At 42.7% G+C, this 26944-nt stretch overlaps 2 protein-coding genes across 6 annotated transcripts in view; both read right to left on the bottom strand.

The window, feature by feature from the left end:
• The window catches only part of ALDH18A1 (aldehyde dehydrogenase 18 family member A1), a 31120-nt gene extending 24442 nt beyond the window's left edge, over positions 1-6678 (bottom strand). Inside the window, exons 1-2 of one of the 4 annotated variants that reach the window (XM_048506493.1) lie at positions 4875-5248; positions 4336-4534 (exon numbers count right to left, since the gene is read on the bottom strand). The gene's annotated coding sequence lies outside the window, so the exon portion shown is untranslated. Of the gene's footprint in view, positions 1-4335; positions 4596-4874; positions 5249-6470 lie in introns of those variants that run through there. The other 3 variants (XM_048506490.1, XM_048506494.1, XM_048506491.1) reach the window with 3 other exon arrangements.
• Positions 6679-7939: 1261 nt separating this feature from the next.
• TCTN3 (tectonic family member 3) lies at positions 7940-23524 on the bottom strand. Of its 2 annotated transcripts, none has more exons than XM_048506479.1 (14): positions 23341-23524; positions 22497-22635; positions 21253-21374; positions 19622-19752; positions 19251-19359; positions 18617-18735; positions 17952-17987; positions 17462-17536; positions 17234-17359; positions 15450-15545; positions 14225-14319; positions 13679-13844; positions 12962-13087; positions 7940-12169 (listed from the first exon to the last, which is right to left on the bottom strand). In XM_048506479.1, exons 1-14 carry the CDS (start codon positions 23504-23506, stop codon positions 11942-11944), a joined length of 1734 nt encoding a protein of 577 aa, XP_048362436.1. In that variant the 5' UTR covers positions 23507-23524; the 3' UTR covers positions 7940-11941. The 2 variants fall into 2 exon arrangements, with proteins under 2 accessions (XP_048362436.1, XP_048362437.1); XM_048506480.1 differs by having other exon boundaries at positions 22445-22635; positions 23341-23504.
• Positions 23525-26944: the final 3420 nt, after the last annotated feature.

Below are 26944 nucleotides of genomic sequence, written 5' to 3'. Positions count from 1 at the left end.
CACATTTTATATGTGCATTGTTTCTCCTTCAGCTTTAATAGGCAACAATTTTAAAAACAACAGATGAATACGTAGATTGTGCAGTTAAGGGGTATGGCTACTGACACTATTATAGTTGACTAAAAATAATTAAACAAATTCATAGAAGGCTGAAACAGTGACAGCTGTTGAGAACACATATAAGTAAGCATTCTTACTTGGGAGAGATCCCCCCCCCCCCCGCCTTTTCAATGGAAAATCTGGGAAAACACTGGGGAAAAAACTATTAAATATTTTCTTTGTTATGAATGAAATGCTTTTTTACAGCAAGGTTTTACTCCCTCAGAATGGTTACAAGAATATATAATATGAAGATGTTTATGCAATACAATCTGTGGCATTACTGAATACAACTGAATACAATTTGTGGCATTACTGAATACTAATCCCCTGTGTATACTGTCACTGAAGACATACAACATCTTTTCACTACTAAATTTGAAAAGCCTTATGACTGTATGAGTGTTACTGTTCACATGTGACATTTCTCTTTATTCCAATTGTATGTTTCTATGCTCAATTTTGATTTTTTTCTACTTCTCAAGATACACATACTAAAATAGCAGAGGCTGCAGAATTTACAGCTCCCCCCCCCCCCACATATACCTGGTGTACACCTCAGTACACCTGTTCAGGATTGCTTCCAAAACATTTATACATCGACATTTTATAAATATGTTGAACAGTGTCATTTATATGCACGTAATATATAACTGATGCTTTTTCATTTGCTATAGCAGTAAAATAAGTATAGGGTTGAAAGGAAAATAAGTATTCTATAAGCTTCTTGAAGTTTATGGAGGTTTTCCCAACAAAACCAAAGTACTTTTTTGCCACAGCTTCAAAATTTCTAGCAATCTTACCTCTGAACCTCTACCTACTGCCCTATTTACCTCTCAACCTCTACCACTCCCCTATTTATACACTTCCTCACCAGTGGCCTAGTGTGGTGACTCACAATGAAAACAAGCTTTTAAAAACAAGTCAGGGTTTATAAACAGCATAAAACACTGAACAAATTAAAATGATATTCATAAAATAATCTAGAAACAGGCTAGAAATAGACCACAAAACAGCTAAAAAAGATAGAACCAGGGACATAGGTATAGATTTTTTATGGGGGGGTGTTCGGGGGTGGGGTCATACCCCATCCGCCCCTAGGGCATGGCCAGGCCTCCCCACGCCCCGCCCCTGGCCTAGCGCTTATAAAAGCAGCTCTCCGAGGCTGGGGACGGCAGACTTCGCTGCCCTGCCCTCCCCTGCCCCCCACCAGCTGGGCTCCCAGCCGGCAGCCGGCAGTTCCTTCTGCCCTCCCCTCTGGGCAGAGGCATAGAGGGAAAATGGAGCCCGGTGCAAAATCTGAGTTTTGCGCCCCCGCCCCCCCCAGCAGCCGCTATGATGCTGGAATCCACCCCCAAACAGCATCACTTTCAATGGTGTTTAAACTAGAGAGCCCAAATTCTCCTTTTAAATCCACCTTAAAGGGAGAATCTGGGGTCCCTAGTTAAACAACATTGTAAGTGATGCTGTTTTGGGGTGGATTATCCCCCACCCTGAAACAGCATCGCTTTCAATGTGGCGTAGTGGTTAAGAGCAGGTGCATTCTAATCTGGAGGAACTGGGTTTGATTCCCTGTTCTGCCACTTGAGCTGTGGAAGCTTATCTGGGGAATTCAAATAAGCCTGTGCACTCCCACACACGCCAGCTGGGTGACCTTGGGCTAGTCACAGGTTTTCTGAGCTCTCTCAGCCCCACCCACCTCACAGGATGTTTGTTGTGAGGGAGGAAGGGCAAAGAGATTGTAAGCTCCTTTGAGTCTCCTGCAGGAGAGAAAGTGGGGATATAAATCCAAACTCTTGTTCTTCTTCTAAACTGAGGACCTCAGATTCTCCCTTTAAATCCATGCCGAAGGGGGTGGATTTAAAAGTAGAATCTGGGGAAATTTGGTGGGTGCCTGCTGTCAGGGGTGCAATTGTTAATCTAGAAGCACCAAACTTTCAGGGTATCTTTAGGAGTCTCTCCTAATGATACCACCCAGGTTTGGTGAAGTTTGGTTCATGGGGTCCAAAGTTATGGACCCTCAAAAGTGTAGCCCCCATCTCCTATTAGCTCCCATTGCAAACAATGGGGGATGGGGTCACTCCATTAGGGAGTCCATAGCTTTGGACCCCCTGGACAAAACTTCACAAAACCTGGGTGGTATCAATAAGAGACTCTCCTGATAATACATCCCAGGTTTGGTGAAGTTTGGTTCAGGGTATCTAAAGTTATGAACCCTCAAAGGTGTAGCCCCCATCTTCTATTAGCTCCCATTGGAAACAATGGAGGATGGGGGCACCCCCTTTGGGAGTCCATAACTTTGGATCCCCTTAACCAAACCTCACCAAACCCAGGTAGTGTCATCAGGAGAATCCCCCAAACAATCCCTGAAAGTTTGGTGCTGCTAGCCCAAACAATGTGCCCCCTGCAGGCCAAAAACCAAAAAACCACTAAAATGTTTTAAAAACCCACAAACGGAGGGGCGGAGCTTCGGACATGAATGGGGGGGTTGAACCCGAGAAAAAAACACCCTTACCTACGTCCTTGGATAGAACCCTCTTAGTTAAAAGGCTCAGTAAAAAGTAAAATTCTGGTCTGGCACCTGAAGGCCAGTAAGGTAGGCACTACACAATGCTGAATGAGTAGGGTATTCCAAAGGCTCCTCCACTGAAAAAGCCCTGTCTCTGGCCTCTGCAGGTGGCGGGACAGAGAATGGAGTTTGGTAAGAGTATTTTTAACTAGTTGGCTACCCAACATAATATTAAACTTTCTTTGGAAGTATTCAGGGGACCAAGCATCACCAACTAGCAGGCTGTTCAGCTTCAGTACAAGCTGATAGATTCAACAACTTGAAAAAGGATGTCCCCTTAAAGAGCTATGAAAATAGTCAGGTAGCTTTTCAAGGAAGCATCTCCTCAGGAGTCTCAAAAGATCCCTTGACAGGTTTCTGGCACTTGCAGAAGAGGTGACGATTAACTATGATGACAAGTGGTGAATACTGTATGGCATCATCCCTCTCTTGGAAGATACAGGTGTCAGAAGAGATCTTTTCTTCTACCTCATCCCTCCTTATCTCAACTGAGCTTGACTACAATTTCCATATGATAGATTTACAAGACAGAAGGATTAAATTATTTTCTATGGGTGGAACTACTTGATCTTTTCTGGACTATGGGGCAAATTTTCCCTCAATTTTTAATACTCTGCATACACACAGAGCATGAGATTTTCATTCAAACAAATCAATGCAACCTTATAAGTGTATTTAAATTATATTCATATATTCAGAGACAGGATTATTATATCTCTGTGTTTTCTTATTTTAAACTATTTATTGTTCACTGATTTGGAGACCCTAAGTGGGTGGGAAAGTGGCATAGAAATATTGTAAATAAAGTAAATAATAAAACATTATCCCAGCTTAAGTTTTCATGCACCAGACCCGGCTAATCTAGTCCACAAAAGCTGACTCTAGAATAAAAATATATCGATTTTTAAGATGACACCACCAAGCTCCTGCTAATTTTCTCAGACCTTTGCCCACTGACCATCCAAAGACATGCCAGTAGCTTTTGTAGAGCTACAACTCAAAACTTACAAAGAGGCAGTTCACACTAGGCCTTCGAAATAAACATCAGCATCACTCATTCCAGTGCAGGATTACAGTGATATTATCCTTGTCATTTGTCACGTTGGTTTAAAGCAACCACCCCAACACTGAGTAAAATGGTAGTGATGGTGGAGAAACAGCACCTTCAGCAGACTTGCAATGACCTTGTAGGGTTTGTAAGGAAAAAAGGGGTGATTTGTCACTGTCTTCCTCTGAGTAGCAACCTGGACTTCCTTGTGGTCTCCCAACCAATTACTGGGCCATCCAGGTCAGGGCATTGAATAAACAGGCCATAGCAAATCACAGAGACAAATACATTTTAGCTCCCGACCCTCCCTTACAGTTTCAGTCCTTCACAACTATTTTTTCATGGCTTCAAAACACAAACATTAATTTTACAGGAAAAGAAAACAACCCATTTTTTTGCAACCAACCTGATGAAACTTGAAACATAAACATGCATAAGCCAGTAAGAATTTATTCTGGGTGCAGTTTTTCTGCTTGAACATTTGGTACGGATATGTATGGCTATCTACATAATTTTAATTATAATACAGGAAACCTTTTGGCAATCTTCAGGTCTACTAAAATGTTTAATGAAGACACCGGAAGAAAAAATAACACCCAAATCTAATGACACAACATACCTGTATGGCCTGGCTAGATTTCACTCTGCCCTTCAATTCCAGTGGCTTCCCTTGGGAAAATCCAAGCTTAGAGTAAGACAAGCTACTGCAAATCCAGCTTGTCTAGTCCGGTCTGACAATTTGCGGTAGCCTGAGCATAGTATTTCAAAAGAAAATTACGGCCACCTCCCTAATTGTATGCAGCTCCAATCAAGTTCCACTAAAAGAAGGAAAATTCCAGTTCAAAGACTGTAAGTAACAAAGGCATCAAAATAAGATCTAATCTGTGTCTTTGGAAAAAACTGGCTGTTTAAAAGATGCTAAAAGGGAAAAAAACTTTCTATGCACCAATGAATACAAATGTTACAGGATAGCTCACCTATTTAAGGCTCAGCATCCCCAGGGCAGCAGCAACTTTTGACCTTCCAAATAAAACCCATTTTGTTCCCAGTGCTTCACAGTTTCTAACCACAAGAAGCTTTGTGAAAAACAAGGGACTGTAAGTAGTTATGGCTCATTTTCACACAAATTGTTTTTTGCTTATACAACTTATAACTCACCTTTTGGCCCAAACATGTGCATCAAAATGGCTAACAATGAAAAGAAGAACATTGAAAAACCCTATCCAATGTACCAGTTTCTGCTGAGTCTTCACTGCTATCCACAATAAAGATGCAATTGAAATTGCCTAAAGAACTTCCAAAAATGGTCTTTCTATTTTCAAAGGTACCTGCACTTACATATGTATCACTTACACAGATGTGTATTTACAATTTTAAATATTCATGTGCAGAGAAATGTGTAAGCATTCCCACATTTATAATAGCTATTACCAAGGAATCCACATCTATCACAAAAAGAATCCATCTCCGTGGATGTCTCAGCTCCCACACTCTGGTCCACTCAATCTATAAACACCCCCATTCTAACAATCAAGAAAGAAAGGGGAAATTTTTCCCTGCCACTGTTAAATAATGACCTCCTGCCTCCATAATCCAAGATATAAGTAAAAGCCAACAAGATCTATAAGAGAGCACCGTGGGAACAAAGGCAGGGGTTACCACAGAGACAAGTCTATGTATGCAAGTTTTGCAGCAGTCTTATAAACTAAGTCTGTATCACTTATCAAAAGTCAAGTAACAATGCATAATTTTACAAAACTGAGCACCAATCCTTCCTAGATTTTGACATAACTTGTTTTGACAGCAATAACCTCAAGCAAAGTTACAGGTTTAGAGAAAAGAAAAGTTACCCTTGCAATATTAGATGACAACTTAGTCTCTGCCAAATGGAGTCAGCAGCTGCAGTGGAACAGCACCCTCACATATAGAGTACTCAGGTTAAAGTATTTATGGCAACAAGGTTTAATAAACATTTTTCTCATCCAGCATCAGACTTTGACCTGCACTTCATAGTAATTTTGAAGCTGTCCCTCTCCCAAGAAACTTATCTCAGTTTCCCCAAAATAGTGTAAGCTTTATCAAGCAGGAAACAGGTAATAAAACTGTGTGGAGTGTGATGGGATGTAACCTCTTCTTGGAGAAACAAAGCAATGCTTGCTTGCTCCTTATTCGTCATGAATATTGTTTTGTACAGCCGTTCATTTTTAAAAATTCCTTGTCCATAGCACTGCTCAGATCTTGGCTATCTCCAGCAAAAGTCCAACTTATCTCCAAGATAAACTGAAAGCTATAACCCATGGAACAAGCAAGAAGTGCCAAAGATGTGGCTGGAGTGGAGGAGCGGAGAGCGGAAGCACGGATGAAAGAACACCAGGTCAGGTGTTGAAAGTCAGCTTTTATCAATCACTATGGACGGAGACTGGGTTTAATTTCACTGCCAATGTTCAACTTCCAGGCAAGGCTACCCTCCATATAAGGCCCTGTGATGTCACGTACCAAAAGGTGACGCCTCTTTTCATGGTACTTTTGTACCAACTAATTCAAAAACATCCTGGCACAAATACACAACTGTCCACAGAAATAGAGCCCCTACCAGTATCAACCTCTACTGACAGAAGGGAGAGTGGAATCACCCTTTTAGCGCCTCAAGAATTTGCGCATACCGATAACTACAACGTTAAGAAGGGGGCTAAATCAACCTGAAGTGAAGAGTAAAGTACATGAAGATCTATCCAACCAGATAACCCCCACCACCTCAAATGGGAAAACAGCTGTCAGGGCAATCCTGCCGATGTTCTACCCTGCCAACATCTTCCCCCTTCCGAATACTCTTTGCGCGACAGGAAATGGGAGACCCCCTGCAGCAGGCATCACTTACGAACTCTCGCAACGGCGGCCGGACCACGCGGCGCGCTCCCGTAGAGCCAACCCGACCGGCAGCTGTGATGTCAGTGCAGAGACTTCCGGCAAAGAGCTACGCCCCACCCACACGTACCCCCTCCCCATCGCTTGCTTCGTGGCAGCTGCTCCCCCTTTCTTTAGCCCATCACATGCCTCTGCTCTTCCCCATTTCGCGCGCAAGTAAATCTACCCCTTTCCCAACGTGCAAATCAATGAAAACATTGGCTGCGAATGGGATTGGCCATGCTGAATTTAGGCTTAGCAGGCAGTGCAAGCGGTGGCTTGATGGTACTGGAATGTGCACCCTGCTTCACAGTCCTCCTTTTTGCTGGTCCTCACTCTCTGGTGCTGTGATCGCAAACACTATTGTTCCTGTTTTACCGAAGGCATAACTGAGGCGAAGGAAAAGTTCGATGCTGCGAGGTTGTCAGCAGACTGATGTAAAATGTTCTTTTAACAGGTTTAATGAGTGGATATGGGCAACTGAAATGTTCGTAGCATAGAGGCAGCATCTCTTTAAATCTGTTATGAGAGTGTTGTTTTTTTTCAGCAGGCATTTAGCAACCTTAAGTTAGGGTAAGGTTTTGAAACATGACTTTACACAGTCAACAGTACTCAGAGTTAAAGATGCTCCTTTATATAAGACAAGCAGTACACTGCCTTCTTTGGGGTTGAGAGGGGGTCTCATAACACTCTATCACTTATTAACATTTACTAAAATACAAGATTACAATTAAAGATAGAGTCAATTTGGTGACATCAGCATTTTTTTCAGGAAGGCTGGAATAATTGTCTCAATTTATGTTAGTTGAAAGGATTAATCTGCCCCACCTATAAGAACCCAAGGAGCAGACCAGCCTCACTGCATGCGCAGAAGTATTCTGGAATAAAGGGTATCATGTAGAACACACCCATAGGAATCTATTTTTCCTTGACATTAGGATAGTAGTTAAAGCTTTGGCAGATGGGATGCATTGCGAGCAAAATCATCTCAACCTTCCTGTATTTTACGTAAGGAAGGATACGTGTTTTTTTAAATTGATGTTCATCTAACTCCCTCTCCCAGTATATACTAATAATAGGCTAATGGCATTCACATTGCTGTGGGGTATTCATAACAGTAATCAGGTGTTCAGCATTAAATTTTGTTATAAACCTCATTAATTTTTGGAAGTCTATCCTTCCAGTGTGAGAAATCACTTGTATTTTCTAACATCAGATGCACAGGGTTTTGGGGTTTTTTTGAAAGCTCAGTCAAAATAGAAATTACGTTTCACACCTGGGGTAAGACAGAAATGGAATGAAACAATTCACACATTATAGTAATTTAAATTTTTTATTTCATGTTTTGATTTATAAATTGCTCTCCACAACAAGCAGAGCTCAGAGTGGTGTACAACAACATATACAATTTAAAAGTACCACTAGATATAAAAAGATAAAATACAATTTGTACAATATGACCCCTTTCCCTTTTTAACCTTGAGGATAATGTTAATAACGAATATAACATAAATAAGAACATTAAAAGTCTAAAAACGTAAAAAGATCAGAGGCCAGCTGAATGGGTACTTTGGCTGCCTCCACCATGAATCTGGAAGACAACTCCATCTTATAGGCTGTGCAGAACTATGATAGGTCCCACAGGGCCCTGGTCTCATTGGTCACAGCATTCCACCAGGTGGGCCAAAGCTAAAAAGTCACTACCCTAGTTAAGGATAGCCAGACAACTTTCAGGCCAGGGATCTCCAGTAGGTTGTTATTGATGAGCATAATGCTCTTTGAGGGGTATACTGGGAGAGGTGGTCCTGCAAATACAATGGTCCCAGACCATTTAGAGCTTTGGAGGTTAATACTAAAACCTTGAACCTGATATAATACTCCATCTGGAGTCAATGCAGCTCCCGGAGCACTGGCTGTATGTTTGTTTTCCACTATGTCCCTATGAGGACCTGAGCAGCTGCATTTTGAGCCAGCTGGAGTTTCTGGAGCAGTCTAAAGAACAGCCCTGCATAGAGAGAGTTACAGAAGTCTAGCCTGGAGGTGGCCATTGCATGGATTACCATGCCAAGGTTGGGGTGAGACAGGTAGGGCATCAGTTGCCTGGGCTGGCACAGATGGAAAAAATGTCAGCCTGGCAGTATGTGTGACCTGTGCCGCCATGGAGAGGGAGGCATCTAAGATCATACCCAGGCTCCTGACAAATGGTGCAGTACCCAAACAATGTAGCTGAGAAGCAAAGTAGTCCAAAAGTCCCCCCATCCCCCAATGCCATCAATTACTGCTTGATTGCCACTTGGAAAGTCTTTCCAGAAGGAATGGGGGCAAAGCAGGAGGGGTTAATAACTTCATTCTGCTTCTCCCTTTACTCAGCACTGAAAGCGCTAGCATTTAAATACATTAGCTAACAACACATGTGCAGGCCCACCCTGACTCCCTCCCTCTCTCCGCACAATTGGGACTTTGTTCTCAGATATGAGAACAACTATTTCAAAACAAATGGAGGGACAGTCCCTCTTTTGGAGAAGCTTTATGGAGAAACATGAACAATACCTCCTACCCAGAAACCTGCAGCTTTTCCCTGAACAGGAAGACGAATAACATGTTGGACCTATACACTGGGCTGATGCAAGCAGGATCATGGTATGACTAGTTCTTCTACCTAAATGATTTTTACCAAATAGATGGAACAAAAAAATTACAGTGCTTTTGAGCACTGCGGGAGGTGGGGAGGTCAGGAAACTACCTGCTCCTGAGAGTTTCCCCCCAGGGAGTTGGCCTCATGCTTAAACAGATAAAGTCAACAAAGCTGGACTTTGTTATTACATGGTCTGTGCAGTCAAAGCCCATGAAGGCAACATGCACTATAAGTCACACAGGAATCATGTACTCATACAGCCAGTATTCATGTGGTAGCCATCTGAGATCCAGAAATATTAACTTTGAAGCAACACTTCCTAAGGCACTAAAACTATCTGACATTTACTGATACACATTACCTAGCTAGGAAAAGAAATCAGTGATTGCACATAAATGGTGATTTTACAAGTTTTTCAGTACCTCATCCAACAGCCGTTTTCCTTGTCAGTTTCGCTTTTGCACTTTGGTATTAGGAAGAAAAGCTGGAGCTGGGCGTTCTCCCACCTAGATCTTATTCCACAGTAACACACAGCAGTTTACAAGGGGCAAGCAGGAATCAAGGCACTGAGCCACGCTCAGCTTTGTCAAATAACGTGATGTATCTCAGTCTAGTCTCTGAGCCGTAGTGTTAGGAGGGGCTTGGGAGAGTGTGCGTGATATCACGTACTACAAAAAGTAGCTGGAATACACTTTATAGGATCATGGGGATAAGTACATTTCTAATGAGGCAGCACCTGTCATGCAGGTATGTTCATAACTTTTTATCAGTCTTACTGTTGGTGCAGAAATGCCTACCAAAACAATTCTAGTTCACGCTCACCAACATAACCAGTCCGTGTGGGGCAAACAAACAGGCCAGCAGTTATAACAAAGCCCAGGTGACTTGAGGACAGATAAAAGCCAGGCACTAGGCCAAGGCATCAGTATATATGCTTTCATATCATACTCCCAACTGGAAAGCTGTAAATTACTAACCTTCCCACTTGGACTTTGAGGTTAATTGTTCCAGTTGGTGTCCTTGTTTTATAGTTGACAGGGCAGGAGGCCACTCGTCCTGATGCCTCTAGAGGTGACTGTGAAACCACATGCTACAGTTTGAAGTAGGGCGCTTCCAAACTGCTACATGCTACCCTGCACCCTCCCCACAGTGAGGAGAGAGGCATGGGTACCATGTCATTTTACACATTTCTGAGATGGTAGTGCTTTTCATCTAGGCTGTCTCTGAAACTACAACAGTAGAATTCCATAAATGAAACCATAGCTCTGACTTAAGGATGTTTACAGCCATTAGCATTCCTACCCCCCTGACAATAAATTCATTTCTCTGAGGCACTATCCATTTAATCAGGGCTTTTCTGAAGGTAATGGCAATTTGTAAACAAACAGGTTTCCAGCCATACAAACTTCCAGATACTACAGAGGCAACTACATTCCTTTTGTATCTCAGAGGATAGCCAAGGAACAACATGTTTTGATCGCTTGTAGTTTCATCTTAAAAGAAAGACACCTGGGACGACATCTGCACACTATTGTGTGAAGCAACAGTGAAAGAGAAAAACTGCTTAAGCTTACTGAATGGTGGCTGACAACACAAGCTGCATAAGGAAGCTTTTGATATGCAAAGTATTTTGTAATAAGAGATCCCATTTGGGATGTTTTATATACTGGATTTGGTTATCAAGGATGTTCATTGAAAATATACAAGACTGAGAACCTTCAGTAGAACTTCAGTTGCAGCACACATAAAACAAGAATCCAGTTCGCACCAAATACTCATATTGATACAGCATAACTAATACTTAAAGGTGCATACGTTCCACACAATTAAGGATCCCCATGCAACATCACCCCAGCTTCTGCCATATCTTCAGAAACCACGTGGAAGTATCTTGAACGGTAATTGTGATGTCAATAATAGCTGTAACTGCTCTGGGAAAGTCTGCTTCTTACCACAGCAACAAGTACAAAGACCAAGAACTGGCACTATTAAAGCTAAATCACAGCATGAGGGCATGATTATCAATAGAGGAATGATACCAGTTCTTTATCCATTTAGATAACTATTTTTTTCTTAAACGTGTAACCTACCAATTGTCCTGAGTTCACCCCAACAAGGAAAGGAAACCATACCTGAAGTTAAAGATTTCCTCCTACTCTGATAGTAACTTTTATTTCAAGATAGAACACAAGAGTTCAGGTGAGGAGATCCAAGGACTCTTATGTTCACATTAAAACAGTTCCCTAGAGATGCCTTTAGGGGTGCAAATTGTGCCAGTACCACCTTGGATCCCTCACCTTAATCAAGCCAAAATGCAAAGACTCTAAAAGGTGAAGTAAGGACATCCACTCCTGAAGAAACACAGCAAAATCACGTAAGACACAATTGTTCATAAGTTACCACAGTGTGGGTGAAAGCCAAATTTTGGCTATGGCACCTGCATCTGACATGGGCTGATGGTTCTACAGATCATCCTTACAAGCCCATGAGAACAGACTGGACTCCAACTGTCTCAGACATCTAACACACTGGTTCCATACTGCTCCTTCCACCGGGAGGATTAACTTTATCTGGAGCAGAGTAATCCATGCAGCCATCAGTCCTAATTAAAGGCTAATTAAGCACAGTCACCTTGATATGACTCTTGCAGACTTTGTTCCCTCCATCAGACAGACGGTTCTTCAGTTCATGAGACAAGTGCTCCACATAGTGTTAAGGTCACCAGCAGGGTGCCAGCTTGGATTCCTGAACTGCACCCAACACCACTCAGTGCCATTTTAAAAGGGAAGAAAAAATCAAATGGAAGTTTCCAGTAGACTCCAGGCTGGCTACGTGGTGGCTCTGGCCACTTGGTGACATCGGTGAAGGCAACTGTAGTCATCAGTGGCAACATGTTCATATATGTACCTAAGGACTAAAAGGGGGGGAAATCTTAGGATCCACAGGGCCTTGTCCAGTTGCTGCCCCACAGCCTGTTTTTTGAAGTCCACAAGAATGAAGGAGTAATCTGCTCAATGGTCTCTTTACCCCCAAACTGATTGTAAATCAAAGATTGTTCAGACAGACAATTGTCAGGAATTGAAGACCTTTATTTAAGGCGGAAGACCATAACAAACACTTCATTATTGGGCAGAATGGGGGGACATGATTTATATCAAAGGGAGTTGAAGGGAACACTGGTGTCCTTTTCCAGCTCCTTTGCCTTGCACAATCATTTGCTCTTGCAGATTACCAGAACTGCCTTCTTATTGATAAGCAGGAACCGTGGCCCAAAGGAAGCATCGTTACATGCAAAGAGCCTAGAGTAATTTTCAGGGCCTTCAAACACAACATTGTCAGTTGCCTCCTGTTCTATCAGGCAATTGTTCTACTGCACTTTATGGTTGCGGGGCCAGAGACCACTCTCCCTTGCAAACCTTGTAGTGGAAACAAGCCCCACAGTGGCAGCAGCTGACACTGCCCTAGAAATTGTCCTCTTCCACTTCCTGCCACTGCAGCATATTAATTTGGACTAGTACTACATCCATTTAATAACATTTGTACAATCCCACTTCACCATTCCTTTTAACTGGAGCAGGTTTGTCCATGCATCTTACCTGAATATCTGTTTAAGGATTAGACTTGTAATTTTTCACGTTAAAATGTATAAAAATAAGACTTGGAAAAACTGAGAATAAGCACCCCCCTGCCAGTCTTAATGACTCACCTGCAGAGGCTTACAAGTATAAAGATACCGGGCTCCCAAAACTTGCGCTTGTGGGTTCGACAGGAGGCCCACTTGGGCCCATATCACTTGGATCTCCAGGTACATAGGAATCATACAATGCTCATCCTAAGGGGAAAAAAATAAAGGGTAACCTTAAGAGCAATAATTCATCAGGTAACAGCAGTGGCAAGGGAAGGCCCAGAATAACATATTGCAACACCTGTGCCCTAGTGCAGAGCAATACATGACAAGGAATACGTTTAAAAGCTCATCACTGATCAGTGCTGCGTTGATACAGAATATGAGGCTTGTATTATCCCCGTTACTCTCTTAACTGAAGGAAGCAAAAAGTTACAGAACATGCCCTTTGGCCCAGTTAAATAAGGTCTTGTGGGTATATTAGATACTATGCTAATGGTTCTGGTAAAACACAATCATGATAACACTGAAGAGATTCCAGAGCACTTATGAATGCAACTATAAATGTATTTCAATGGATATACACATGCTTCCGACGAAGAAAGCTGTGACTCACAAAAGCTTATGCTAGAATAATCTTTGTAAGACTTTAAAGTGCCACTGGACATCCATTTCATTTTACTGGAGAGGAAAATTTTGCCTATAGGGTAGACAATGCCCATTGATCCTTCAAACATTATGGCATGGGTCTGCAAAGGGAACACCCATATGAAACTTGCTGCCTTTCCACTGCATTACCTGCATGTTGCACGTTTGGATGAAGATGCTGTTCCATTCTCCTGGCTGGTTTACATCAGCATTACCAGTTATGGCCAGCCTCCCTGGGTTGTGTTGCCCTTGGAAGGCTTGATATAGACTTTCCTGCAAGTGGCTACAGTTTGCTTCTTCCAGTTTGAAGGATGAACTAGAGACAACAGAAACAGAGACTATGTTGTCTGAAGCGTCAATGAAATTCAATCTCTATATAGAAACATCGTCTAACAAAATGATCATATGTAGTCCTATCAGCACACAAGAGCATACAAATGAGTTCATCTTTCTATGCAGGGTGATATCCTATGCATAGATTCTGATTGCTGCAATGGGATTCATAGGTCATGGAATTGGAGCATTCATAATCCAGTCCTTCAATGAGAGAACAGTTTAGGAAGCAAGAGGGGCAGCCTCTTGCCAAATGCTTCAGTTCATATGCCAAAGAGGAAACAGATAGCAATGGCTTGCTAAATCAGGCTATGACATCTGGGCAGAAGTTGTGACCATGTAAGAGAATAGGAGAAGTGTTACTTGAACTTGCAGCCAGTCCTCATGTTCTCTCTAAACCGTATCCCGTATCTCTTCTCTGAGCACTGTCCATTATCTTGATTCTGCAAGATGGTTACCTGAAGTAAGGAGAAGGGTCAAGAAGCTAAACGGGAGGGTAATGGAAAACCAGCGAAACCTGGTAGAGCAATGATCAACAACTCATCTTGGATAATGATTCTTCTTTCTCTCAGACCTTGGATAGCAGGGCCTTCTTTGCTTACAAACAAATTTAAATTTTAAAACCGATCCACAGAAACAACAATGGACCTCCTAACACCCTAATCTAGAGCCAAACTTAGCAATAAACAGCTGCCAACTCTGACCCTACATCCACTCAGGCAACGCTGTTAGCAGATCTAGTAACACCAGTGGCATGTTTACCTGCTGCTCTATGTCTCTCCCCATCTCTTAGCACAGAATGGAAAGCTGTAGTACTGCAATCCAGGCTCTGCTCTGTCCTGATGGAAGTGGGTTCCAGGTAGCTTGCTCAAGGTTGACTCAGCCTTCAAACCATTTGAGGTCAGTAAAATGAGTATCCAGCTTGCTGGCAGTAAAATGTAAATGACTAGGGAAGCAGTGGCAAATTACCCCATTAGCAAAGTCATAAACATCGGCCCATGGGTCAGCAATGACCCTGTCCTTGCACAGGGGACTATCTTTACTTTTTGAAAAAAGCAAACCCTACTATTATATGTAAGTAATCATCATTTTTGAGCTCTCTGGTTTCAGAATGTTACTATTTTCTTTCAAGATTTCTATCATTTTATTCTTTTGTACAGAAGTTTATCTGTATGTCCCATATGGCTAAGGAGATAGAAAGTGACAAAACAGACATCAAACAATGCCAGACAAGAGTTTGAGAAGAATACTAAACTCAGGCCTGAGTGTATAGTAATTCTAGACTGTGGTTGCTGTGCTGGTTCTATATGAACCCACATAATCATTCAAAGAATAGCAAAAAGGCCTCTCAAAAATCCACCCTCTAGCACCGTGGTGGCGAACCTTTGGCACTCCAGATGTTATGGATTACAATTCCCATCAGCCCCTGCCAATTGGCCATGCTGGCAGGGGCTGATGGGAATTGTAGTCTATAACATCTGGAGTGCCGCAGGACACTGGGAAACTAACAGCCCTTGAAAGAAACAATAGTACAAAACCTGTAACCACAACATACGGCAAATGTAAAGTCTATTCCTACAAAGGATACATATTGCTCAGTGCCATTGTATAAAGCTGTTAGTGGTGCTCCAGTGATATATCCAGGATTCCCACTTCTTTGTTTGGTGAAAGAAGGGCTTTTATTCTGTAAGAATCAAAATAGGGTGAAATGACATCATCTGGTATATAATTCTCTGCACAGACTATGGCCTGCTGACTCAATAAGCGGGTAATGGCCAGGGATTGAAATGACAAAGAAAGGTTAGCTGAACCCATTTACTTATGACCGAAGTCCATGCGTTCACTGCTGTATAACAGTGTTTTGGAGTCCTAGTAAATTTAATTTGCTTACAGTTCCATGGGGGGGGGAGGTTTGCGGGGAGAATCCAATTGTAGGAGTGACACAGATTTGTCCTCCCTGGGGCACTTACTCCGGCAGAAGAGTGAATCCACTGGTGTGGACTGGCCATCACCCTTTCTGGCAGTGGGAAGTGGCACAGGATGCTGTGTCAGCATCCTGTGCCCATACAGCTGGCCCAGCGGGGTTGGTCCAGGGGAGTGCCTGACTTCAGTTGGCTCCCTCCCGGCCATTTGCCCCATGGTGCCAGCAGCTGGGACTGCAGAGTTACAGCACCAAAAAAGAGACTTTTCGACATTTTAAGTCTCCCCACACTGCTGTGAAGCCTCTTTGGGAGTAGCAGCATAGCATGGCTGCAGTACTGCAGCCAGATGCACAGCCCCTTGGTTAGGGCTGCCCATCAACAGCACAAAAGGTGACCATCTGGGGATTCACCACATGTAAACACATCAGAAATGCTAAAGAAAAATATTTGCCCCAATTCCAGGTAGCAATCCCTACATGCCAGCAGCTCACTCCCTTGTGACATGCAAAGGCAACAATGGCCAGAAATCATTTGAAGGGAATCAATACGTAAAATTTGCAAGGAACCTCTCCCTTAAAGGGGAGAAAAGGAGGGGGGAAATGTGGCATGGGTGGGCAAGGAACGACAGCACTTAGCTAGACAAATGAAAATATTGTAGCACATAAAATACAGACAGGGAACAGAAAGGCAAAGATTGGCTTTTTAATGCACACAATGAATTAGCTTTATAGCTTGCAAAATTTAATCTAGATTAACATTAATTTTTTTTAGAGAGATTGGATGCTAGATGCCTACTCTTCTATTGAAAGGGAGACTGCCTCGCAGCCACTCATGCAAAAGGTATAAATGTACCAGGCAGCAGAAGGCAAGAAAACCATTTAACTTGCTCCCCATCTGGGAACTCTCTTATATGCAAGGGTTAAATATGATGAGAAATTATACACCACAATACCACACAGACTACAAGCTTGGAACTATAGTCATTGTTAGCGCCAGCCACCTGGACAGGGAATTTTCTAAACTGTCTGTCGACATCTGCAAAATCTTTCTTACCTGTAGAAATGTCTGGAATTACATTTTCAAGCAGCGAAACTTTCCTTTTGCAGCTCTCTTATTAAGTGGCACTACATAGGTATATGGAACAGAAAGCTCTACTACAGTATTAGACCTAGAAAATGTTTGCACAGTTCATCAGCCTGAGACTGACTGAACCCACGCTCAACTCATGTAGACTTATATTTCAACTCCTTTCAACTCTAAGAACTCATGATCAAAAAATTCCGCTTAGACTACTCATCTAATTTTTATATCCTTGGCATCTCTGTAGTTCACAAAAACAGAACACTAATAATACTGTTGCATGTTATTTCCCCAACTTATACAGTTGTATAAATTCCCCAAACTTCACCTTATCCCCTAGTCCAAGAATGATTGCAAAAGAGGCACTAACCCAAAAGCTCAGAGAAAAACGCTGTCGCAGTATGGATCTTGGGTTTCCATATATGTTGTCCACTTTAAACTGGACAGAAACATTCTGAATTCCATGGATCCCATTGAACTTCACTTTATAGATCACCTAAAAGCATGATAAACAGTCAGAGGGAGAAAATAGACTAGGAAAGGTCACCAATCCAGCTGTTATTCTGCTGATGAGGTGTTTGTTGAACTAATGAGATACCTCAGAAACAGCATTGTAGCACGTGTTGCCAATCAGCATGGGAGACGCAGGCAAGGAGACAGGAATAATCTTGACCTGGAGACAACAAAGCGCAATAAGGAATATCTTATTTTTATTCACATGCTGTGTTCCTATCCATTAAAACTCAGTAGCTTTTTTCAGCTTCCAAATCACTCTCTGTATTTCTATCCCTTTGCTTGCAACTTTTCCATTTTCCACATTGTCTCTGACTGGTAAGTGTTCTGAGATACAGTTAAATTCCATTTCACTCAAAATTGCCAGTCAGTGATGGAAATTTTCTGGGTGATCATGGCCCAGTCACACACTCTCACCTTAATCTACCTCACAGAGGCAGAGAGAAGATAAAATGGAGAAGGGAGGAATTCTGTAAGCCACCTTGGGTCCCCACTGGGCGAGGGAGGGGTATAAATAAATTAAGTAAAAGTTCAGAATATATTAGCTCAGATTATCATTCTTGAAATAATCTCACCTGTAAGGGTTGGAAAACAGTCAAATTTACTGGGACCTGAAACAGAAGAGAGAGATGCCTTAGTATCTACACAGCAAAATTTGGATTTCAGGTTGACTGTGGGGGCTTTTTGCAGTGTTTGCACTACAGGGCAAGAGAAGGCATTATTCCAGAAAAGCCATTTAAAAAACAAAAACAGAACCTTTTCCAGCCTGTAACAGTCCAGCAGAAACCAGTTCTTTTCTGACAGTTCCTAAGTCATTAAAAATAAAGGCAGAACTAACTGATATAAGATATTATATCAAAATGAGGTCAGCTAAGTACCCACAATTCTAAGGTCTTTGAGCAATGTACAAAAATAAGAGTTGGTTTTTATAGTTTACTTTTCTCTACCTTAATGCATTTCAAAGTGGTTTATAATGATAACCCCTTCCTCTTCTCACAACATATACCTTGTGAGATAGGCAGGGCTGAGGGAGTTCTGAGAGAACTTGACTGGCCCAAAGTCACCCAGCAGGCTTCACATGGAAAAGTGAGGAATCAAACCTGTTCTCCAGATTTAGAGTCCACCACTTTTAACCACTATGCCATGCTGACAAGCATTACTTGCACTTGAATTACTGCCAAGTCAGCACCAAAATAGCAAAAACAATGAAGTCAAAAGCAAACCAAAAATGATGGGACACCTTCAGCACATTGAAGTCACGGTAGTATGAAATGGCATTCAGGGCAGGATCAGAGGTGCAGCTGCTTGTCAGGTTAGTAAAGATGCGAATGCAGCTTGTGCTTTTGCTTTCCAGAAAACCTAAGAAATGAACAAGCCACAAAGAGAGTGAGCATTGAAAGCAAGTAGTAAACAGGCTACAAGCTGCCTTGAGCCAAGAGGAGAGGGAGGTTTAAACATTTCAATAAATAATTACAATGGTAGATGGAGGTTCTCAAATACAGTTGCTAAGTAACCTGTGGCAACCCAAAATTTCATTTCAGTGCTCCAAAGTCTCTCATGCATAGGAGAAGAAAGCATTTTAAAAGTTGCTGCTAACACAGAGAGGCAAGAAGTGTTTCTTCTGTAACACTGCCAGACTGTATCTTGTGCTGGGATGAAGAGTTGTTGACAGAGGCTGAAACAGAAAACTGTCTGCAAACGCATAGGCTCTTGCAGCTCTTGTCTTGTAAAACCCCTTGTCAGCAGAGAGCGAAAAATGACACACTTTTTCTATGTGAAGTAGAAGCATCAGTGGCTACTGAAAACAATAGCTGACAAAATGTGTGGGTCCCTACTAGAAGATATTGGAACACGGCTGAAGTCCCCATGCTCACCAGCAGGATTTTCATCAGTGCAAAGTTGGCTGACAATCATGCTTCTTGGTTGTTTGAGTACACTCAATACAGATGAAGTAGCAAAGTAAATCTGGATTGGATCCCCTACCTGAAATGAAATAGGAAAGCTGACAGATGGAGTAGATTCCAGCAAAACAAGCATACACACTAAAGCAAAATCTCATCATACACAATTCCTCTTACAGAATGGGTATCTTTCATCACACTGTGAAAAGGACACTTTACAACAAGGATACAGATTGAAAAGGGGAGAAAATAACCTTCAGACTTTTTATCTTGAGTCTCTGAAGTAGTTCTCTCACTAACAGGAACTTTAAAAAATCCTTATCAATAGCAGAGAGTCAACTCACCCGGTAAAAGGTAGATGGAGATTGTTCAGTTTGTTCTCGTAAGATGAATGATGGCCCTCCATATTGTGCTGACAGTGCTGGTAAGTTTTCTTTTGTTATCACTTGTGGCTTCTGGTAATAGTTCAGCTTTGCTATATATGAAATGTTAGAAAGAAACCTGAAAGTTATTGTAAAGGAGACAGGCATTCTCAGTATCTAGGGCCGTTTCCGCAAGGCCGTCGATGCGCCTCCATGCCGGCAAGAATTCTGCCGGTGTGGAGGTGGAGGCCGTTCGCACGCACGTGTGCGGGCGGCCTCAGGAGAGGCCGGCGGACGGCAGGCGGCTCCGCATGGAGCCGCCTCTGCCCCCTTCCCTGTCTGACTCATTGTGTCCCCGTCGTCGGCCTGCTGGCCATCGAAGTCCCGCCCACGCTGCCCTCCGACCTCCAGGAGTCGGAGGAAAGCGTGGGCGGGGCTTCGACGGCCAGCAGGCCGACGACGGGGACACGGTGAGTCGGACGGGGAAGGGAAACAGCATGTTCCCGGCGGTGCTGTTCGCACCGTGCCGCCGGGAACACGCTGTTGCGGGAAAAACAACCCTTTAAAGGGTTGTTTTTCAGGGCGGCCTGATGCCGCCCTGGGGGAGGGGGAACGACGCCAGGTCGGCGCTGCTGCTTAGCAGCAGCGCCGCCTGTGCAAATGGCTCCCTGGGAACGGCGTTTTTACCGTTCCCAGGGCGCCATAAAAAGGCCGTGCGGAAACGGCCTAGTCAAATTAGGCAGAGCTGCACAGCTTAGTCCTATAATCAAGGCCACATGGCATTAGGGGGTGACAAGTTGTTAAAGTTCAAACCTTTAGGGTTTTTTTGAAGTTTTTAAAATTGTGATATTTTATGACTGTTGCTTTCTTAATATTGTTTTTAATTTTTGAAATAATGGATTTATTTCCATTGTAAGCTTCCTTGAGTTCTGCAAGAGAAACAAACAGCTAACAAATGTTTTAATTAAATACATACATAGAAAGACTAGAGAGCTGCCAAGTTGGATCTGGAAGTTATATTAAAACAGGAATGAGCAATATCATACTTCTCATGAAAAGGGAAAGTTTTTTTAAAAATTCATTATCAGATGTATTTTATTGAAGACATTCATCCAGAACACTGAATTCATTTCTAGGACACATTTTTGTTCTTGAACAGATGAATTTTCTGAAGATTGGAAAACTAAAGGCATGAGGTACACACAGAAGGAAGATGATGTACTTTGCATATAGAAACAGAATTTATGGATAGTTTAAAAGGTTGACACAAATGTGACAAGAGCATATTTGTAGTCCCAAACAGTTCTACCCAAATTTTACTCAGATCAATTCAGTGGTGATAGAACTACCTGTATTTTACTACTGCTCAAAGGAAAGGGGGGGGAGATTTTAAGAAAGATAAATATACATTTACTATCAGGACAAACTGGAAATACTAGAATATGAAAGAAATAGGCAGTTGTAGAATCTGTGTCTTCAGCAGATGCCTGTGAACTATGTTATGTTGTTTATACTTCGATACATAAACCTGGCATCAAAGAATTTGGGCAGCCAAAAAGAGAACAGCAACATTGAGAAAAAGAGTAACATTCCATACTACATTTTCTACTTACAGTTATTTAGCTGTACACAGAAAAGCAATTTACATCCACTAGAATCAGGAACTATTTCAGTGAAGTAAGGGGTATTATTTCGGAAAATGAGAGATTCCTCTAAACATATCTGACTCACAGCCCTAAGCACAAAAGAGAAGCAAGAAAAATTACCATGCAAAAGGGGGAGCATGTCAGCAATATATTCACAACAATTACTGTCAATCATACATAGCTAATTGCAAGAGTTATCAGACTGGCATGTCAGTGGAACACAAGGAAGAACAGAGTATGTTTTGTTAGAGAGCTGCTCTTCTTCCTTTCAATTTGTGCTCATTTATGGCAGTGAGGAGTATCAAAGCTCTGGCCCCTTCCGCACACACAAAATAATGCATTTTCAAACCACTTTCACAACTGTTTGCAAGTGGATTTTGCTATTCCGCAAAGCTTCAAAGAGCACTGAAAGCAGTTTGAAAGTGCATTATTCTGCATGTGCGGAATGAGCCTCTGTGAATTTACTTATTTTTGGATTCATAGGAAAATAAGTTAACAGTACGTTCTGTAATCTTCCAGGCTCCAGATACACACACCTTCTTTGAACATGACAAGCTACCTTCTGTTTGCTCAGATCACTGATCTAGCTAACTCCGTATTGTTAATTCTGAATAATAGTGGTTTCCTAAGGTTTCAGGGAAGAGATAATTCCCATCCAGGCTACTATGGTCTGAATTGCAACACTTCTGCAAGCAAAACATGTGGAATCCTGATGAAGTGCAGTTTGTCTCCCTCCCTCTCCTGCTCTCATACAGACCCAAGAAAACTATTCCAATGTTAGCCCAAATGGAGTCTCTTGAAAATCCTTTCATCTCAGCTCAAATCGTTATAGGATAAGATACATAAAGAGGTCTAACTGGACCTTTCCATGTAACTCTGCCTACAAGATCTCACCAAACTAACAAGAACAGGGCATGAATACATTATGTGTGGTACTTGTGGGCTTGCAGAGTGGAGAATTCTAACATTTGCAAGATTACTTATTCTCAAAAAAATATTTCTTCCTAATTTCACAATATGTGTGAAATGTCCCAAAGTAGTTCAGAGCCTCCCCCACCTAATTGGTTACAATTAAACTGGCTTCTTAAACAAAGTTCTGCCTAAAGGACACCAGACATGTGGAGCCAACTTTTCCCAAGTAGAAAAAATTGTACCTCACCAAATGCCTTTATTTCTTGCATACTGGAAAGTGGATGATTCAGCTGCCTCACCTGGTGCTGCCTGGAAGGCAGAAGGAAAAGGGGCACCCAGAGCCCTCCACACTGCATTCTGAGCCACATCTTGAATCACAGCAGCAGTTAAGGTCACAGAAGCCAGAGTGCAGGTCACAGGGGCAAACTGACAAAGGACCTTGGAGGGGTGGAATGAAGAGTGTCAGCATTCATGATTGCAGAAAGAAATCATGAAAAAAGAGGCACTTTGTAACTTCTATTACCCTATCTGATGTTTATCTCACTCTTCCTACTAGAAGCTCAGAGTGACGTACTGGGTCTCCCTTTGTCCATTTTATAACAACCAAGTGAAGTAGATTAGGCTGATACAGTGTGACTTGTCCAAAGTCACTCACACAATTCTTATGGTAGAGTGAGAACATGAATTCCAGTCTCCCAGATCCTATTCCAACTGTCTAACCAGTGACATCACACTGGCTCTCCCACTACACATTGCATATAGAGTTTATCTTAAAAACAGGAACGAACAAAAGGGAAATGGCAGCAGGAGAGGATCTGGCCCTTTCTCAAAACTGTTTGGCTTCCCAAGCTGCCATGGTTATGGTAGTTTGTTTGTTTTTAACCCCCACACTTTCAGAGGCAGTGCATCTCTTAATGCCAGCTCCTGGGAGATAACAACCCCCCCCCCCCCCCCCCGCTTGTTATTATCTCCCAGGAGCTGGCATTAAGATCCTCTTGCCTGCTAATGGCCTTCCTAAAAGTATCTGGCCTGCCACTGAGGGAGCAGGATGCTACATTAGATGATACTGAGGGCGAATCTTTCTTTTTACACTTCTTATATTTTAGAACAGTGACCACCACCTGTAACCCCCAATTTCTTCACCCGTGCTGTGTCCGGCTCTCTCTTCCCTCCGGACTTCGGGTGTTTCGCTGGGTCCCGTTTCGTTCGCGGGAACTTCCTCTGAGTACTGGGTGTTGTTTTCTTTCTCCGGTTCAGCCTTCCCCGACAGCACAAGCAACAACAAGACGACCAAGCGCCCCACAGCCATCACGGACGCCTCTCTTAGTTGCTAAGAGACCGGAGTCGCACACTTATGACGCACACTAACAGCACGAGGGATCAAGAGTCTATTGCGCAGGCACAAAACGTCGACTCCTATTGGAGGTGGAGTTTTAGGCACTCGCTGAAGTGGAAGGGGAGGGGGGTGCAATAGGTTTATTGTAATTCGAAGCCGCTGAATAGAGGGCTGCATTGTTCAGTCTGTTAGGAAGCACCTAAGGGAAGTTGGGTCGGGACACTGTGAGTTGGTCACGAGGGGCAGAATTGGGACTCACTGCGAGTCCCAGGCGGAGGGAAGTGATAGTAGGAGACACGTGGATGTGGATCATCTGCTGCATAATTAGTCTGCTTGAGGCAACAGCAGAGGAAGGAAGGAAGGAAGGAGGGGGAGAAGCAAACATTTTCAACCATCGATCTACAAAAGAGGGATATGAAGTTTCACAACTGGCGCGATCTCTGCTAACTAACGCGCTTTGTGGGATTGAAACTCCCCTTGAAGGATTACTTTGCAAACCATTGGGTTTTGTTTTCCCCCTGGATGGGAGCGTTAAAAATTCCCTTAATGACGGGGAAAGATAATGATGTATATTACTTTGGGCCCTCGTTGGGGAGGCAAGTGGCATGTATCATAATTAGCAGGAAAAAATATTTGTGAGAAATAGAGCTCTGTGATGATTCATTAAGACTGTGCATAGCTCTACTGGTTTTTATGTGTCTCCAAGAAAAGGTCCAGTTGTCAGTCACAAGCAAGTCTTGTGGCATCTTTAAAGACTTTACTAAATTTTATTTCATCATAACCTTTTGTGAGTCAGACCCGACTTCATTAGATTCGTGGAGTATATGATCATTTTGCAAAGATCATTAGGGGATGGGTGGCAGCTTGGTCCAGCACTGTGGTTGGGGAGGCTCCACACCTCTCTTGTCTGTGCTTGCTGGCCACTGGGGTTTTTATTGTGGGGAGAGTGAGCATTCTGCATACTCACCTCCCCACAACAGTGTTGCTGCTCTATTAGGCTGCCCAGCAACCACAAAAGAATAGCTCAGATGTTGTAACATAATTTAATGACATCTTGTTTGATATTTAGTTTTCAGGGTTTTAACCCTTTTCCCCAACAAGTTTTTTTTTGGCGGGGGAGGGGGGTAATACTCAGGACTAAACAAATATAATACTGGAGATCATAAATATAATACTGATGATCATAAATATAAGGGGGGAAAGTACAGCTTCTTGCTAGCAAAACACAACATCTTGCTTATAGCCCCTTTCCTAAAGAGTGAGAAATGCAATCCATCCAAACGTTAATGTATAAATGTTGTACACAGATAAATATGTTTAGTCTCTGAGAGCTGGAGGCTGATGGAGGGACCTCAGGTTTGTAGACTTGCTATCTGGATTCTCAGCAGCAAGGAGAGCTGCACAGAGAATCATCACCATGTAGAAGCAGACTAAGATCAATATGCAAAACTTTGCCTTAGCACTATTCCTTCTGTAATGTGCCAATTATGTTTATCATACAGGAGAAATCTAAGGGAAGTATATACTCAGCTTTCAAATTTGGGGAAAAGAATAGGACAAGAATAACTTTTAAAATTTTTAATTAAATGAAAAGCAGCGGAAAAATCCTCAATGTTAAAGGCATTTGGCTTCCTAGACACACGTAGTGTCTCCAGCTCTGGAAAGGTACCATGCAGGCAAGTTAATATAGCTTCCTTTAAGGTACTGAATTATAGATTGCTGGATCGCTTCCAGTTTAGCACTCTGGAAATGTAGGGAGATTGTGGTGTTTCAGTAAAAAGAGTGCCTTCCAACGTGGAGCTTGGTGGGAAGGGTGACTGATCCCCCTCCTCCCATTTGATGTTCCAGAGAAAGGATCTTGCGGATTGAAATAAGATTGGAATGATGGGTAAATATGATAGAAATGAAAACTGCAACATTAGGGCAATATTTCAGTATACTTAATCTTCAACTAGGTTCAAGAACACAACATTGTATACTACAATGAATTTTAAAGGCATGCAACAAATCTTGTTTTTGTTGGTTTGTCATAGGATTTGACAGCATTTGTATGTCTTGTCTCCCTCAGTCAAACCACTAGAGGCCGCCACATCAACATCTCTAAACATTCTCCAATGGACTTGCTTTTCCAGTCTACTTCCTTGAGACAAATTAATGGATGGATTTCTGAAACCTTTGGGAAATGCATGGACCAATGGTGCCAGCCAGCATTCTGATGAACGCAGTGGCCAAAGCACCAGTCCTTTTTGCAAACATTCCCCTACAAAGGCCCAACTGGAGCTTTCTCTCACACAGTCCCTTCATTAACATATCCAAATGGGCCAGTGTTGCTGGAATCCACGCAGCCCTTTCTAGCCTCCATAGTACTAAACCCCTTGCAATTAACCAGTGTTGTTTTCCACTGCTGAAAAACAGCCACCCAGTGCAAATGCAGTTACTGAGAGACTTCCAGTGGTCTATTCCAACCCATCTCACCCACACTTGAAAGGAACAGCAAAGAGAATTTCCAAGTACGTTCCATGAACCTGTAAAGCCCATTCCAAGTGTCCTTTGAATCCAAAATGTCAATAAATCCTAGTTCGGATCTGACTTCCCATTATTATGCAGTCCTGCTCCCAAGAACCCAGCTATTTTTGCAAGGAGTGTTGTCTGCATCCTAAAGGCCCCCTGTGCATGGTGCATCCTACAGGCCCCCTGTGCATGGCTGGGGGCACACATTTCAGGAGCCCAGAGCATAGCACCCAAAGGTCTGTCCATGCAGATGTATGACAGTTACTAGCAGGATGAGTTCTATACATTTAGCTAGCAGATTGCAGTGTTAGTGGTACAAATCAGCCGCCTCTCCCTCATATGACACATAGACATACACACACAAGGATACAGTTGTGGCCAGGGAATACACTTTGCTGGAGAGCTTCAAAGCCAAAGGAACTGAGAGATCCTTAATTCACCTCCACTTAACTTTGGGGAAATGGGTTTGTGTTTCCTGTGGTGACTTCCAAATGGGGTGGAGGGCCTAGAGCAGCGGTGGCGAACCTATGGCACAGGTGCCAGAGGTGGCACTCAGAGCCCTTTCTGTGGGCACCCATGCACAGAGTTCATCATGTGGGGGGGCCGGAAAATCACCCCCCCACACACACCTAGGCTGGCCTGGGCATGATCCTTTACCTGGGAGTAAGCTCAGTTGCTGGCAATGGGGCTTGCTTCTGAGTAAACCCTCCTAGGGTCGTGATTCACCCATTCAAAGAGTTGCACGGTTGCTTCACCAAGCTTACTCCCGAGTAACATGCGCCACAGAGCCAACTGTTTTTTCTAAACTAAAACCTCAGTATTCAGGTTAAATTGCTCTGTTGGCACTTTGCGATAAATAAGTGGGTTTTGGGTTGCAGTTTGGGCACTCGGTCTCGAAAA

Source organism: Sphaerodactylus townsendi, linkage group LG08 (assembly GCF_021028975.2).
Source record: "Sphaerodactylus townsendi isolate TG3544 linkage group LG08, MPM_Stown_v2.3, whole genome shotgun sequence".
NCBI classification, from domain to species: Eukaryota; Metazoa; Chordata; class Lepidosauria; order Squamata; family Sphaerodactylidae; genus Sphaerodactylus; species Sphaerodactylus townsendi.
Note: the sequence above shows the minus strand (reverse complement) of the source record. Positions and strands in the feature narration are given on the sequence as shown.